General features: G+C 43.1%; 1 protein-coding gene across 2 annotated transcripts in view; it reads right to left on the bottom strand.

Annotated features, from left to right (window-relative positions):
• brap (BRCA1 associated protein) overlaps window positions 1–15,016 on the bottom strand; it is a 48,631-nt gene extending 33,615 nt beyond the window's left edge. The window contains exons 1-3 of one of the 2 annotated variants that reach the window (XM_078227433.1): window positions 14,982–15,016; window positions 7,821–7,985; window positions 6,203–6,434 (exon numbers count right to left, since the gene is read on the bottom strand). In XM_078227433.1, coding sequence (XP_078083559.1) covers window positions 6,203–6,434; window positions 7,821–7,977 — 389 coding nt within the window. In that variant the 5' untranslated portion in view covers window positions 7,978–7,985; window positions 14,982–15,016. Of the gene's footprint in view, window positions 1–6,202; window positions 6,435–7,820; window positions 7,986–11,169; window positions 11,476–14,981 lie in introns of those variants that run through there. The other variant, XM_078227432.1, reaches the window with a different exon arrangement.
• Window positions 15,017–16,998: the final 1,982 nt, after the last annotated feature.

The following is a 16,998-nucleotide window of genomic DNA, read 5'->3' as shown; positions in this document are numbered from 1 at the left end:
AAAGACAAGCATACCATATGCCTTCTTCACCGCCTTCGCCACGTGTGCTGCCACCTTCAAGGATTTGTGGACTTGCACACCCAGGTCCCTCTGTGTTTCTATACTCCTGATGGCTCTGCCACCTTAGTTGCAAAATGAATCTATCCCACGTTACTGGCCTACCACTAACCTTTGCCAGCTTATATATTTCCACTTTCAAATACCCTTGGTTATACATAGTAGGTGATGGAATATTCCCTACTAGCCCCATGGCCCATCCTAAGGGGGTGAGACAGGGGAATACTGGGCAACAAGAAAACGGCAGAGACTTTGCACAAGTATTTTGTTTCTGTCTTCATTGTAGAAAACATGGAAAGCATCTAAGAATAGTAGAAAACCAAGATGCAAAAAAGAGGAATTTACGATAATTACAATCAATAGAATTAAATGACTAGGGAAAATAATGGACTAAAGTCTGACTGGCCTGCATCTTCGAATCTTCAAGGAAGTGACTACAGAGATCATGAATGCATTGCTTTGTAACTTTCCAAAATTCCTTATCTTTTGGAAAAGTCACAGCAGCTTGGAAAACTGGAAATGTAACATAAGAAAAGAGGGAGACAGGAAGCATAATACAACCAGGCAGATTAAACATGATTTTGTGAAAGGGAAATAGCGTTTGACAAATTTATTAGCGTATTGAGGACATAGCAAGCAGGAAGGATAAAGATGGCTCTCCAAAAGACCTTCAATAAGGTGCCAGATTAATAGCTATTGCACAAGATACGAGTTCATGGTGTTGGGGGGTGATATAAAATAGAGATTAACTAATAAACAGGAAAAAGTGTCAGGATAAATGGGTTGTTTTCAAAGTGGCAATCTAATTAATGGAGTGCTGCAGGGATCAGTGCTGGGGTCGCAACTATTTACAGAAATCACAGAACTTTTTACAGTACAGAAGGAGGCCATTCAGCCCATCGAGTCTGCCGTGGCTCTCTGAAAGAGCGTTCGCCCTTGCCCCACTCCAATCTTATCCCCACAACTATGCACATTATTTTCTTTCAGATAGAAATCCCTTTTAAATACCTCGATCAAATGATCTATATTAATGACTTGGATGAAGGGACAGAATGTATTGTAGACAAACTTGCTGACAATGCAAAGATAGGTAGGAGTGGTTGGGGTGTGGAATGGACTGCCTGCAGTGATAGTGGAGTCAGACACTTTAGGAACATTTAAGCAGTTATTGGATAGGCACATGGAGCACACCAGGATGATAGGGAGTGGGATAGCTTGATCTTGGTTTCAGATAAAGCTCGGCACAACATCGTGGGCCGAAGGGCCTGTTCTGTGCTGTACTGTTCTATGTTCTATGTTAAAGCAAGATGCAAGGAGGATACAAAGAGTTTACAAGGAGATTTGGACAGTTAAGTGAGTGGGCAAAAACTTGGCTGGTGCAGAATGAAGTAGGAAAATATGAGGCTGTCTACTTTGACAGGGAGAATATTTGAATGGAGAGAGAGACAGTAGAATGTTGTGGTAGAGGAATCTGGGTGTCCATGTACATGAATCACAAAAATTTAGCAAGTAGGTACAGCAAGTAATTCAGAAGGCAAATGGAATCTTGGCTTTTACTGCAAGGGGGATGGAGATAAAAGCAGGGAAGTCTTGTTACAACCGTACAGAGCATTTCTACATGAAACTGCACCTAATATACTGTGTACAGCTTTGGTTTCCTTACTTAAGGAGGCATGTTATACATTGGAGTAGGTTAACTAGGCTGACTCCTAGGATGAAGGGGTTGGCTTATGAGGAAAGGTTGAGGAGGTTAGGCCTCTATTCACTGGAGTTTAGAAGAATGAGGTGATCTTGGGGAAATATAGGATTCTGAAGGTGCTTGATAGGGTAGATGCTGAGAGGATGTTTCTACTGGTCAGGTAATCTAGAACTGGGGGCTCACAGTTTAAAAATAAAGGGTGTCTCATTTAAGATGAAGTAGAGAGGAATATCTTATCTCAGGGAGTCATAAGTCTTTGGAATTCTCTTCTCCAGAGAGCTGTGGAGGCTGGATCATTGAATATATTCAAGGTTGAGTTAGCTGGATTTCTGATCAACAAGGGAGATTAGAGTTGTGGAGTTTGAGGAGGGGAGGGGAAGATACAGGAAGGTAGAGTTAGGGCTACAGTCAGATGAGCCATGATCTTATAAAATGGCGGCGCAGGCTGGGGTCAAACGGCCTTCTGGTACTCCTGTTTCTTATAATGATATATTTTATGTGATAACAATTTCTATTGGGTATCTGTCAATTAGTTTCAGGAAACAGAACAGAAGGTGCTGGATAATATTTATAGGGAACATAACACTACAGCGCTGGATACAATTGAAAGACTGGTGTTCAAACGAGAGTAGATTTAAGGCTACACTTGTTCTAAGGTTCATGATGAGTCTCAATAATTTTGGCAAGGGTCTCTGCCCACATCATGCAAGTGAGCCACTTGAAATATTGATGGTCTCAACAGAAATATGTATGAACAAGACTCACTCGAAACTCACTCTGAAGATTTGAGGGGTGATGGGAAGGGGAGGAGAGCTGGATAAAACTGCACCAAAATGCTATCATTATCCAACACGCACAAAAATTCAGTAATTAGAAACACACCCGCCTTCAACAAAACAAACTATTTGATGCAAAATTAAGGCAAAAAGGATAATGGATAATCCTGGCAGATTAATTTTCTCCTGTAAACACTTCCTACACTGCAAACAATCAGGCATTCAGTTCAAGTGCAAATCCACAGATACAGTTGCATAATAGGATCTAGGAAAAATGTTAACTTTTTAAAAAGAAAAATCTACTTAAAACAGCATTTCAAACTTGGACAAAAATCAAATTGCAATTGGCTTCAAGTGCATGGATCCAATTAAGGAAAAATATACCATGCAGTAACACCCTTACTATAATTAAATGATTCACATGCTTACAAAAAGAGTGCAATTGTTCTCATCCTTCAGTGCACAGGAACTGAAACTTACTTCACCAATAACGTCAACTGCTACCTCCAGTTATGAAATGTTTACTCATGGGATTCCTTCTATTTTTAGCTTCAGGTACCATTCACCCTCAGGATCTCAAACTTTCCAAAAAGTACAGTCAAATTTAGGTCAAGATTTGATCCAATTCATCAAAAGGTTGGTTAGATTGGCATCCTGAGACTATAACCTATAGATGAGCTTCAGCACACTGGTGTCTCCCTTTATCACCTAGCCACAGATGAACGATGTAAGCAGCAATTTTTAAATTCTCCGATATTCAGATATCCACTAGAGCACAAAAAGCAGTTGATGCTGGGGATCTGAATGATCATCACCTGAAATGTTAACTCTAGCTTTCTTTCCATAGGTATTGCCTGACCGCCGAGTATTTCCAACATTTTCTGTTTTTATTCCACTTAGCAAAGACATCTCTCCTTGGGAAATATTCAATTTTAATTAAACATGTGTATGTTTACTTCAAATACTTCTAATTTCACAATTCATAAATTCTTACCCGAAAGACCCTACAGGAACACCACATGATATTTGGAACTACCTATAATCCACAGAACATCACTTCCTCAAAAGCTCTCTCAACATTCACACTTTTGTGTTCACAGAAATATTCCTCTTCCCCATCTCCCCCCAACAGTAAGATACTCCTTCGCAAATCTACTTCCTCAGTTCAGAGGCAAATGCCTTCTCTCCAAATTCAGAGACACTGTACCACCTTGCTGTACTTCTGACTGCAGTTCCTACCAGATAGCGCTGCTTCATAGCAGGAGTGGATTCCATGCTGCAGGCAAGCCTGATTTATCATGAAACTATCCGCAGCGCAGAGTGAGGTTTAAAATGAAGTGGCATCATAAGGTACAAAAAAGGCAGCTGGGATCAGCACAAAATACGTCAATCGAGAAAAGAAGCAAATCCAACACTTCAAAAAAGCTATTAACTCAAAACATATAAATCTGTGCACATTGTTACACTTAGAGCGCAATGTGACATAGGCGCGACCTCATTAAAGCCATAGGCGTATCATCACTTCTATAGCTGAAAATTTCAGCTAAAACTTTCCCAAATTTCTTATAGGGAACCTGCATGATAGAATATCAGTGCCCCTTTATTAAACCTGATTATTAAATTGTTTATAGCTGTAGGAGACACGGAACACCCCTTTCTCCCAGCTCATTCAGGTTCCTAGTGTCAACTTTCATCTCTCTTCTCAATCTTCAGTTTACCAGTCACCCTCCTCCCATTTCCCCCAGTTCCTGCCTATGATTTTCACCCACTGCTGCTTCAATTTATGTCAGTGTTCTAACTCACACCCTACCTGGAAGATTATGCTGGCCCTCCTATCCCCCTCATTCTAATAGTCCTCTTCGTTCTCACTGTGTCTGTGTGGGTTTTCTCCGGGTGTTCCTGTTTCCTCCCACAGTCCAAAGATGTGCAGGTTAGGGGGATTGGCTATGCTAAATTGTCCCTTAGTGTCAGGGGGATTAGCAAGGTAAATATATGGGATTACGACGATAGGGCCTGGGTGGGATGGTTGTCGGTGCAGGTTCGATGAGCCGAATGGCCTCCTTCTGCATTGTAGGGATTCTATGATTCTTCTGTTACACATGGTGGTACCCATCCTTCTCCTTTTATCCCTTCATTGTCCCCTCAGTTCAGGCCACTATTTTCAATTGCCTATCCCCAAGTCACTTTACAACCACAATATATTAACTTTGGCAAATTGCTGTTTAGCAGTCATGCTACTTAAGAGTCAATCAATTTGGCCGAAAAGTAACAGGAAGGTCACAGAATTCTAAACAGTAAACATGAATGTCATGCATCCAGCTTAAATAATGCTCATTAAAACAGATTACTCGCTCATCTATTTAGGTGTTTCCTGAAATATGGACCGGCTGATGGGAAAAAAAAATCTAAATTGGGTACATTAGTGGTGACATGTTGCCCCACCCACACTGAATGCTTTTACTCCAGTGATATTATTGGAGGCAACACATTCCAGCCCAGGACATGCACAGCTTTGAATGATGGTCTACCTCAAATACAGAATAGGAAACAAACCCAGCTGACACCCAGCTAACGTTGATTACTGAACAATACTGCACAGAACAAGCACATGGACAAGTTCCAAGTTAACTTCAATCATAAAACAATACTGAATCAATGTAGCATAAAGAGCAGCAGCTGACGCGGAAACAAAATGGCACCACAGAACTTCAATAAGGTACAAGGACAGGCATGCAAAATGTTCATACTTCTGTCCACTTGAACTGCAAAAGGGCACTCAGGTATTTTTAAAAGTTATAAATATTAACCTTTTCAATTGTAGAGAACACTATGCATGTTATTCTCAACTTGTTATTAAACTTTATTCACCAAGGATGGAAGGTGCAAGAGCAATTTAAGGTGACGTATTAGAATTAATGAATTAGAATTTAGTACTAGAATTAGAACTTAAGGTGATGTATTAGAATTAATGCACAATGCTAGCATTCATTGCCCATCCTTAGTTGCCCTCAAAAAGGTGATGATAAACTTCTTATGACTGTGTGGTGAAGGTGCTCCTGCACGTGGTTAGGATGGAACTCCAGGGGCTTGATGAAGAAATGGTAATATATGTTTAAGCATTTCTAAACATGAGTAGTGACCATAGAACAACAAGTGCCCCATTCCCAATGTAATCCAAAGTTATAAGGCAAGAAGGTCACCCAGGATGAATGAAAAGCTGACAGGGTTTCATTGTTGGTGGCACAGTGGTTAGCACTGCTGCCTCACAATTCCCGGCTTGGGTCATTGCCTGTGTGAAGTCTGCACGTTCTCTCAGTGTCCACGTGGGTTTCCTCCCACAGTCTGAAAGACATGCGATTAGGTGCATTGGCCACTCTAAATTCTCCCTCGAACAGACACCGGAATGTGGAGACTAGGGGATTTTCACAGTAACTTTATTGCAGTGTTAATGTAAGCATACTTGTGACACTAATGAATAAACTTAAACTTGTGGGGACAAAAAGAATATCCATAGACCTCGTGCTGGGTGAATTGTGGATCTGCTGCTTTTTACAGGGTGTTGGGGGTACCAGAAGATGGAATTATAGTCTGCAAATCATACAGCAATTTTTAAAGATTAAATTGATTTTTCAAACACCAAGATGCAACATGCTTAAAAACACATTCTCACTCAGTTTTGTAGAGATGCATGATTCCATGTACTACTTCAACTGATGAATTTCCACTAAAGAAAGAAATTTGATCAGGCAATTGTTTAGATGGCGAATCTGGTGCATTTCCACTCTGATCCTTGCACATTTTACTGTTGTCATTCGGGTCAGCTGTACTTGCTTTCTCCACAGGGTTGGTGTCATATGCTGTCTTTTGCTCAGGCTTCAGTACACATTCCACAGTATCCTTGTCTGTAAAGACATGCACTTCATATCAGGGTGGTCACAGAAAAATCTCCAGCTCACAAAACACATTAGCAATTAATGGGACAATCTCAAAATGATTTAAATGAACATGATCTCCAGATGCTTAATGGACAATGAGCAGCAAGTCAGCGATTGTGTCAGGGTCAGCTAAGTTTATGAATTATTTAAATTCTGGATGATTCTTTCAGCTCTGGGAGCCAGCAGATTTTCTATTACATCTGTAATTGTGGGGGATTTTGCTTCCATTTGCATCTTTAATCAATTATACCAGCAATACATGTCAATAATCGCTAGAATATAGAACTACCTATGATTGTGTACATAGCATTTTGATTCTGACCTTCCATTGGGATCAAGCTGTACATCTCTTAGCACTGCTATCCTGTGAACCCTGGCCCTCTGAAATGTAAGTTTAGTCCAAAGGCTGCATTTTTAAACAGAACTACACCAAGGTCCCCTCGTGATCACACAGTCAGAAATCCAAAAGATTGACATCATCCACTGTGAAACATTGAGAAGTTTGCAAGTCAAAATGAGGTGATGCAAGACAGTCTTTCAATGATAGAGGTGAGGGGATAGATTGGTGAGGAGAAAAGATTGGCGAGAAAACAAATGCCTTAAATTTCATTTGTTGAAAATGAAAATAAAATCAGACACTGAATTATAATTCAGAAAATCACAACTGGATTGTTATGGGTTCTGAGGAAATCAGAGCTTTTGGAGTAGGCGGTAATTTTGCAGAATAAAGTCAACATACAGAGCACTGAATTTTATTTTAAATGAGTCACTCCACTCCCAAGGGCGTTCACTCATAGCCGATCTTCCCTTTCCTAATGGAGAGGCACTGACATCAATCGAACCCCCTCTGCAGCCATTCTAGCCGAGATTCATTACATCACTGCAGATCAGGGATTAAACTCGAGCTTCCTGGCCTGCAGGATTTGGCTACAGATTAGATGCACCAGCATGAGCCGCTAGAAGTGACAGGTTAGCTCTACCTTCCTGTTAACTGTTTAAACCCCAACCAAATAATTAATTTCTGTAACATTACATACAGCCTTATTTTATTGCCAGAATACCTGTGACCAATCAGATCTCTTCAATTCGTCAACCACTAGAGGGCAACAATAGCAGCCTCTTCCCTTTTATGGAAGGTATCTGGCTTTAAGTCAGCAAAACAGCTGAAGATTAAACCAAATTTGCATTCTACAGAACCATGCACCAAATACTGCAGCCACGATCACCTATTTTAATAACTGGCAGTCATAAATTCCTATAAGGCGAATACACTTGACAAAAGGTTATATTTCACGCCATACTCGTAAGTTGCTTAGCTTGACTTCTAATTCACAGAATATCCTGTTACTGTACCTTTGTTGGAGGTTATAGTTTCAATTACCATGTCTCTCATCTCTCTACGACCAATGTGTTGATGCAAGATAGTGGATTTCTCTCCAGTTGTTTTGCCCTCCAGCAAGAGCTTTGCTGAACTGAGTGATTCCTTCTCTTTACCCTCATCATCGGCCATATTGACAGCTGTACAGGCAAAAAGTGAAAAGGAAGCTTTTACAGCAGGGCGATTTGTGTGCCTGCACATTTGTTATTCACTATTAAAACAATGCACACAATAGCTGAAACAAAACACAAAGCAAAGCATGTCGTATTATTTTAGGGCTTGTGATGTGACTTCCGCATAACCCACATACAAGTCAGCAAACATAATAAGGCAGGAGTTTGCAGTACATTAAACAGATGGACTGCATAAACCTAATAAATCACATGATCCACAGATCTCCAGCACTTGAGGAACTGTTCTGCTAATTTCTTACTAATTTGTAGTTATCTCACTTACATAAATCTACCTCTTAGCAACACTTTAAAACTATTGTAAATCACAGAATACTTTACTTATACCACAATTTTCTTTAATCGCTCAAACTAAGACTTTGCAAACATCCTGAAGCTAGGTTTATTTAGCAATTCAGCACTAATACCCCAAAAGAAATATACCCCTTAAGCAATATGCTTTAGCATTGTTTATTATGTGGTACTTTTAATTTATCATCTGAAACTACTTCCATTCTCACTATTACCAGAGTGTTAATACAAATCAAAATGCTTTCTTCAGATACAACTCACATTTAGAAAGGAAAAGATCTTTTGACAACTGGATGATTTTCTTTACTCAAAGTGGGCATCGTATGAAAATTTCATGCACCCACCATGCTTTTCCAAAAGCCTAAAAACAACGCTGGTGATGTAACAGCTGACAATACAGTATATGCTAGTCACACATTTCCTCATCATCCACCACAAATTCATTCTTAAAGCGTTTGCTGTCGAGTTGTCACACATCTTAATGCAATGTCAACACTACACACTAACACAACAATGTGAATTTTCAGTATGCACAGACATTCTTATTGAATGGCGGGGCAGGCTCGAGGGGCTAGATGGCCTACTCCTGCTCCTATTTCTTATGTTCGTATGTTCCAGCACAAAAACTCTATAAAAATATCCAGTCACTTGGCTGTTCAGAATTTGAATATTGCTGAAAAAAGACCTCTTGCTGAATCTTTTCATTTTGCACTCATCAGGACAAACGCAAGAGTGCTAAATTTAAAACAGTCCCAACAATTTATACGACATGAGAAAAGGGTGCGGAAAAGCTTTGGCAACATGTCTCCCTTTTCAGCAATATCTAATCATCCCTTTAATTTCACATTATCTTTTGAAGGAAAGTAAACAAGTAAATTGCCTGGACATGACTTCAAAGCTGCAAACGCATACTGAAGCTCACATTATATATTATTTTAGGGTGATACCCTCATTCTGAGACTTTCCATTGCACAATCTGTACCTGTCAGAGCAAAAGATGATCTATGCTTAGGATTTCATTAATGTAGCTATGGCACCCACTGCAGCACAAGTCTGCAGTAATGGATCTGGCATCTGTTCAGCACTTTCAAAAAGGGAGCACTACTCAAACACCGAACACAGAAGTATAAATTTGCATTTTTCATTCTACGATATAGGGCTACTGGTGCTCCATTAAGCCATTGTTCTCCACAGAGGCTATAAAAACACAATATAATATCCATTCAGTTAAAATGGATGGAAATTATAGCCCATAAATTGCTCAATGTTGGCTGTCAGTATTTAGCTCAGCAGAATTTCTAGATTAAACCATTCTCTCTTACAATCTGGGCCCCTAACACCGCGTTACTCCACAAGCAAGAGATAACCAGAGAAATTTGTCATCAAGTCAATCAATGGTAGATAACTGGGTCAGAGAAATAAGAGATGATCAATGTTTCGAGTAAGTTTTTAGTTATTATGGAAGACTTGCACCTTGCCTTTTGTATCTGTTAACTAAAAATGAACTATTTCCTTCTTCTGATAAGGATGTAATTGCTTTCATGTTCCTGATGAACTGACCCACCCCTCCCTTGTCATCTAGCTGGCAGTGGATGGCTAGCTGCTATGCCAGCCTCTTTTCTCTACTACCTTCACCTTCAAATCCTCTTCCTTGTCAGGTCCTGCACATTGAAAACCCTCAGATTAAAATTGTTTAACTTATACTTTTCTTAAAAAGAAATTTGAATTGCTGTTTCATTTTTAAGATACACAAATAAAATGTAAAGTCGCCATAGTCCCAGATGACCATCAGCTGAGACTGGTGGTGATTTAACCTGAAGATCACCACACCTCAGGTCAGGGGCAAGGTAGAGAAGGCCATGGACAACCTCAGCAGGTACGGGAACAGACAAACATGCATCAGTCAATAACATTTTGCATGCAGCATAAACTGCTGTTCCCTTTGGGGTTTGACATTTTTGCACCTGTCCTGATGAGTGCAAGGTGAAAATCTTCGATGTCACGTCCCTTTCTTCTAGCAATACTCACTTTTGAACATTCTGCAGAACCTAAATATATGTATCAGAATGTAAATTATCTTATGGTAGAAACCGGGCATCAGATCCTGCAGAATTGTAAAGATCCTAATCACTGCCCCATAGCACAGTGGAATCTGAATCGTTGAATGGTTTTAAGAAGGAGATAGATATATTTCTAATTTTTAAAAAAGGGATATGGGGAACAGGTGGGGAGGTGGACTGGAGATCAGGGAGAGATCAGCCATGATCTGATTGAATGGTGGCGCAAATTCGAAGGGCTGAATTTGCTTCTAATTCTGCTCCTAATTCCTATGTTGACTTTAACAAAGGGAGAGAAGGGAGTTAAAACACTGTGACTTCCAAATTGTGATAAAATTACCATAGCATTTCAATGCACTCCTCGATTAGAATTTAAACCATTTTTCCTCCTCCCACGAAAAGCCCTGTAGGCTATGAACCTAATCGATTGCGGGCAGTCAGGGCAGTGTTTATTTTCCTTTCTGAAATGGGTGGGCCAGCACCACCAACTGAAGATATTTTGATTTGATTTATTATTGTCACATGTATTAACATACAGTGAAAAGTGCTGTTTCTTGTGCGCTATACAGACAAATATTGGACAGATCCTCCGAACCAGAGCTCCCGAGGAGGCGAATCTCTACCAGACGAACATTGCTCATTGAAGCGACAGCTTTAAGCTCCCATCACTAGACCAGAGGGACATTCCCCTCCCTCTGCCTGCTCGGCTACAAAGGACACAGGGAAGGCGGGGAGGCCCTGGGCTCAGAGCCCGAGGCTGGGGCTGCTCCCAGGCCGGGACTCACCGCAATACTCGAAGCCCTCCGGATGGTGCGAATGGTTCGCCAGCTCCAGACGTACGGCCACCAGTGAAACGCTCATATGTTAAACCCCACAGATCCGCTGACCCGGTTAAAAATACATAGATTTAATTTTTTTAAGACCCACGCAAAAATTATAAACCAGCGAAACCGGAAAATCTTCCGGCCGGAAAGCCCAGGGCGGGAGGGATTGACAGGGAGGGAAACACAAATAAAACCCGCGCCTCCCACAACAACAGCAGGCCCAGACACCACTCCACCCCACTTCCGGCAAACTGACCCCTCACCTCTGGCCCCTGACCGCCCTCAAGTGACGCAGGTCCGGTTCCTCAGCAATGGAACTGAGTTTAGTTGTAAACACCTCTGAGGAATTGGGGGGGGGGATGATGATGATGGGGGGGGGGGATGATGATGATGGGGGGGGGGGATGATGATGATGGGGGGGGGGGATGATGATGGGGGGGGGGGGATGATGATGATGGGGGGGGGGATGATGATGATGGGGGGGGGGATGATGATGATGGGGGGGGGATGATGATGATGGGGGGGGGGGGATGATGGGGGGGGGGGGATGATGGGAGGGGGGGGGGGGATGATGGGAGGGGGGGGGGGGATGATGGGAGGGGGGGGGGATGATGGGAGGGGGGGGGGGGATGATGGGAGGGGGGGGGGGGATGATGGGAGGGGGGGGGGGGATGATGGGAGGGGGGGGGGGATGATGGGAGGGGGGGGGGGATGATGGGAGGGGGGGGGGGATGATGGGAGGGGGGGGGGGGATGATGGGAGGGGGGGGGATGATGGGAGGGGGGGGGATGATGGGAGGGGGGGGGGATGATGGGAGGGGGGGGGGATGATGGGAGGGGGGGGGGATGATGGGAGGGGGGGGGGGGATGATGGGAGGGGGGGGGGGGATGATGGGAGGGGGGGGGGGATGATGGGAGGGGGGGGATGATGGGAGGGGGGGGGGGGATGATGGGAGGGGGGGGGGGGATGATGGGAGGGGGGGGGGGGATGATGGGAGGGGGGGGGGATGATGGGAGGGGGGGGGGATGATGGGAGGGGGGGGGGATGATGGGAGGGGGGGGGGATGATGGGAGGGGGGGGGGATGATGGGAGGGGGGGGGATGATGGGAGGGGGGGGGATGATGGGAGGGGGGGGGATGATGGGAGGGGGGGGATGATGGGAGGGGAGGGGATGATGGGGGGGGGAATGATGGGGCGGGGGGGGATGATGGGGGGGGGATGATGGGGCGGGGGGATGATGGGGGGTGGGGAGATGATGGGGGGGGGATGATGGGGGGGAGATGATGGGGGAGGGGGGGATGATGGGGGGGATGATGGGGGGGCGGGGGGGATGATGGGGGGCGGGGGGGGATGATATGGGGGGGTGATGATGGGGGGGGACGATGTGGGGGGGGATTGATTATGATTTGATTTATCATTGTCATGTATTAGTATACAGTGAAAAGTATTGTATCTTGCGCACTATACAGACAAAGCATACCGTTCATAGAGAAGGAAAGCAGCGGGTGCAGAATGTAGCGTCACAGTCCTCGCAAGGGTGTAGAGAAAGATCAACTTAATAAAACTTATCAACCATGGGGGATGGGAATGGGGGATGGAGCCCCACAACAGGGGGGGTATAAGAGTTACCAGACCCCCAACCCCTTTAACACAACTCTACCACGTCAATAGCAGACCGGTGAGGCATTTACACTTTGGCGTAAATGTGGTGAAATGGGAGCATGGAGCTGGAAGTGCCTGGAAAATGTGATCCAGAGACAGCTCAGCAGCAACTGGGGGAATCACTGAGGAAGGAGAAGGATTTAACATAGGGGCGGCATGATGTCCGTGTGGAGTCTGTACTTTCTCCCCGTGTCTGTGTGGATTTCCTCCGGGTGCTCCAGTTTCCTCCCACAGTCCGAAAGACATGCTGGTTAAGTGTATTGGCCATGCTAAATTCTCAGTGTATCCGAACAAGCACCGGAGTGTGGCGACTAGGGGATTTTCACAGTAACTGCATTGCAGTGTTAATGTAAGCCTACTTGTTACACTAATAAAATAAATCAACATTTCCAGCACTTTCCCTTTTTTTACTTCAGATCTCCAGCTTTTGCTCTTCTATTGGTGTTAAAGAAGAAATTAGATATAGCTCTTGGGGCCAAAGGGATCAAGGGATATGGGGGAAAAGGGGGGATCAGGATACTGAAGTTGATGATCAGCCATGTTCATAATGAATGGCAGAGCAGACCCGAAGGGCTGAATGGCCTCCTCCTGCTCCTAGTTTCTATGTTAGATATGAATGTATTAAGGCATCTATATTAGTATTTCATTCACTGCCCCTTTCTCTCATGCCCACCTTGAGGAAGTTCTGATTTTACAGACAGGTTTTCCTCCCTTTCCCGTGTTCACTTTTATTGCTCAAAAACCTGTTAAATCTGTAATTTCTTTGCTTCATGGTCATGGATCTGAAACTTTGGCGCTGTTTCTCCCTCCACAGTTGCTGTCAGATCTGCTGGGTATCTCCTGCATTTTCTGCCTTTATTCCACATCTTTCACTGTGGCTACCTAGCTCATCTAACAGCAAGTAATATACAAACAACCGCCTTATTCCACTTTAACAGGCAGATGGTGTCTAAATCACTTCATGCTTCTCTGTAGCATTCAGACATAACTCCTAGCTTTCTCATTAACTCTATCTTCTTGCAGGACAAAGGGGCACTTAAATTCCACTGGAAGCTGCCTGCTAAAGTGGTCTTCCCTACCCTTTACCACTTAATTTACTTCAAGAAAATGAGTGTGAACACTCGGCACTTTTGGTGAGAGATGGTGAAGACAGCAGCCTATTAGGAGTGTCAGGTTCATGAGTGAACACTCTGGCTTTTCTGAAAAGCATCACACAGCCAAACTCCCATCCCCTATCTGCCTCCTTAATTCCAAAAAAAGTAGTGCTCCTCCAAGCTTAGCTGCTACTCTCCTACAGATCCTGCACAGCGATGAGTGGGCAGAGAAGGAGGAAGCTTATAACTGGGAGCAGTCAGGAGAAAGATTATGCAGATGACGATGTGGACCAGGCTACTCAAGGATTGCAAGGGACTTTTTTGATGCCCAATTCCTTGAACCTGCAATCTTCTGATTCAGGAGAGAGTAATACAACTGAGCAAAAGCTGAAACCTAGTGAATACATAGGCATTCAGTATTAAAACAAAGTCCACTGATTGTGTGCATTTTGGAATTCACTAATAAAATAGAATATGGATGGATATAAAACTATTATTGGTGGAGGTTAGAGTTATACAAGAAAAGAAGCACTGATGGTAATGTTTTTCCTCATGATGATGATTCGCATACTTACAAAGGGGCAAAGAGAGCTGATACGTTGGCATGTAGGATGGATAGTGGATTGAAAGCTAATAGAGGAGGAGGAGGTAAAACTGGACAGTCAAGCAATGTTCCGCAGAAGAGACTTCAGTGAAGGAATTCTGTGACGTCTTTTGCAGCAAATGCCACCTGAGCTCCTGCTTGAGGAATTCTCTTTGCCCCAGCCTGTGACCCTCTTCCATGATAATGGCATTTGCCCACTTTATTTGCAGTCCATCACCAAACAACATTATTTGATGTTGTATGTTACCACCAATGTAATATCGCAGCTTTGCCAGAAGAGGTCACTGTGGGAGTACTGTTGGCTATTTCAATATAGTTATTAAAATTCTTTTAGTAATTAAAGATTGCTTTTTTAAAAAAAAAAACAGGAAACACATTTGATCAATTTTGGGACAATTTCCATTAATTCTTACCTTTAACCAAACCGGACTACCCACTTGGGTTGTTTTGTTTCTATTTTTTCATTGAGTATTTCCTTCCCTTTGTTTGATCGAGCAGGTAAATCCGTTGTGCAGGAGCCTCCATGTTTGAAGTGATGATGTCACATGGTTAAATATTAAATTTACATAGTGATGTCATAATCTGACAAAATTATTGCATTTTGATTGGCTAAAGTTTTAGCCTTCATAGAAATGTGCCAAAATGTACCAGTGATTTTGTCTGAATCACAGGCTCATTTAGTGTGAGTAATTCACCTAAACACGGCAAAACTCATGGAAAGATCATAAACTGTGAGCCAACCTTATAAGGGCTGATCTCAAAAAGGTAAACTTACTGTAAGAACTATATCTATAACTAGTTCCACGATTATTTTATAGAACCATAGAATTCCTACAGTGCAAGAAGGAGGCCATTTGATCTGTTTGCGTCTGCACCAACTCTCCAAAAGAACATCTTTCCCCAACCGCCCCCATCTCCGTAACCCTGTGCATTTACTGTGGCCAATCCACCTAATCCACACATCTTTGGAGTGTGGGGGGAAACTAGGGCACCCGGAGGAAACCCACACAGACACAGACACAGGGAGAGTGTGCAAACTCTATACAGCCACCCAAGACCAGAATCAAACCCTGGACCCTGGCGCTGTGAGGCAGCAGTGTTAACCACTTTGCCACCGTGCTACCCTTATCTTCAACATTTTGCTGACTTAAATTGATCTGTTTTCTTAAACCCTGTGTCATCTTCCACCATCTACATAAACCTATGAAAAGTGGAAAGTAAAACATTCCCAACATGCCCTATCCAAAAATGCTGCAAATTTCTAAACTACTTCCCCACCAGTTAGCCAGGTAATATTCTGGGAAAGTTTAAAATGAAGTCTATGACCATTTTAAGACAGACTCTTGTGAAAGCCCATCATTCATCACTTGAACTTTTAAAAAGTTCATCATTGGCTGGGCCAGCATTTATTGCGCATCCTTTATAAATTATAAATTATGAAAGGCATAGATAGGGTGAACGGTGGGAAGCTTTTCCCCAGGTCGGTGGTGACGTTCACGAGGGGTCATGGGTTCAAGGTGAAGGGGGGGAGGTTTAACACAGATATCAGAAGGACATATTTTACACAGAGGGTGGTGGGGGCCTGGAATGCGCTGCCAGGCAAGGTGGTGGAGGCGGACACACTGGGAACGTTTAAGACTTATCTAGATAGCCATATGAACGGAGTGGGAATGGAGGGATACAAAAGAATGGTCTAGTTGGACCAGGGAGCGGTACGGGCTTGGAGGGCCGAAGGGCCTGTTCCTGTGCTGTATTGTTCTTTGTTGTTCTTTGTTCTTTGAACTGAGTTGCCTGCTAGGCTATTTAAGAGTCAACCACATTGCTGTGAATCTGGAGTCACACGTAGACCAGATCAGGTAAGGACACCAGATTTTGTTCCCTGAAAGACATTAGTGAATCAGATTGGTTTTTACAACAAGCGACAATAGACTTGAGGGCATCATTAGACTTTTAATTCCAGATTTTTCTTCAATTTAAATTTCAACAATTTTGGACCCAGGTCCCCAGAGCATTAACTCTGGGTCTCTGCATTACTAGTCCATTGACAATACCATTATGCCACTGCCTTCCTATTAAGAATTTACCATTTATAACTGCAAATGTCATCTTCTCATGCATTGGTGATCATTTTCCAGCATTCTATAGACTCTGGAAGAGTTCCAATGGATTGGAGAGTAGTTAACGCCACTTTTTAAAAAAGAAGAGAGAAAATGGGGAATGATAGACCTGTTAGCCTGACATCAGTGGTGGGGAAAATGCTGGAATCAATATTTAAGGATGTAATAATAACTGAGCATTTGGAAAGCGGTGACAGGATCGGGCCAAGTCAGCATGGATTCACTAAAAGAAAATCATGCTTGACAAATCTTCTGGAATATTTTGAGGATGCATCCAGTAGAGTGGATAAGGGTGAACCAGTGGATATTGTGT

This window comes from Mustelus asterias, chromosome 13 (assembly GCF_964213995.1).
Source record: "Mustelus asterias chromosome 13, sMusAst1.hap1.1, whole genome shotgun sequence".
NCBI lineage: Eukaryota > Metazoa > Chordata > Chondrichthyes > Carcharhiniformes > Triakidae > Mustelus > Mustelus asterias.
Note: the sequence above shows the minus strand (reverse complement) of the source record. Positions and strands in the feature narration are given on the sequence as shown.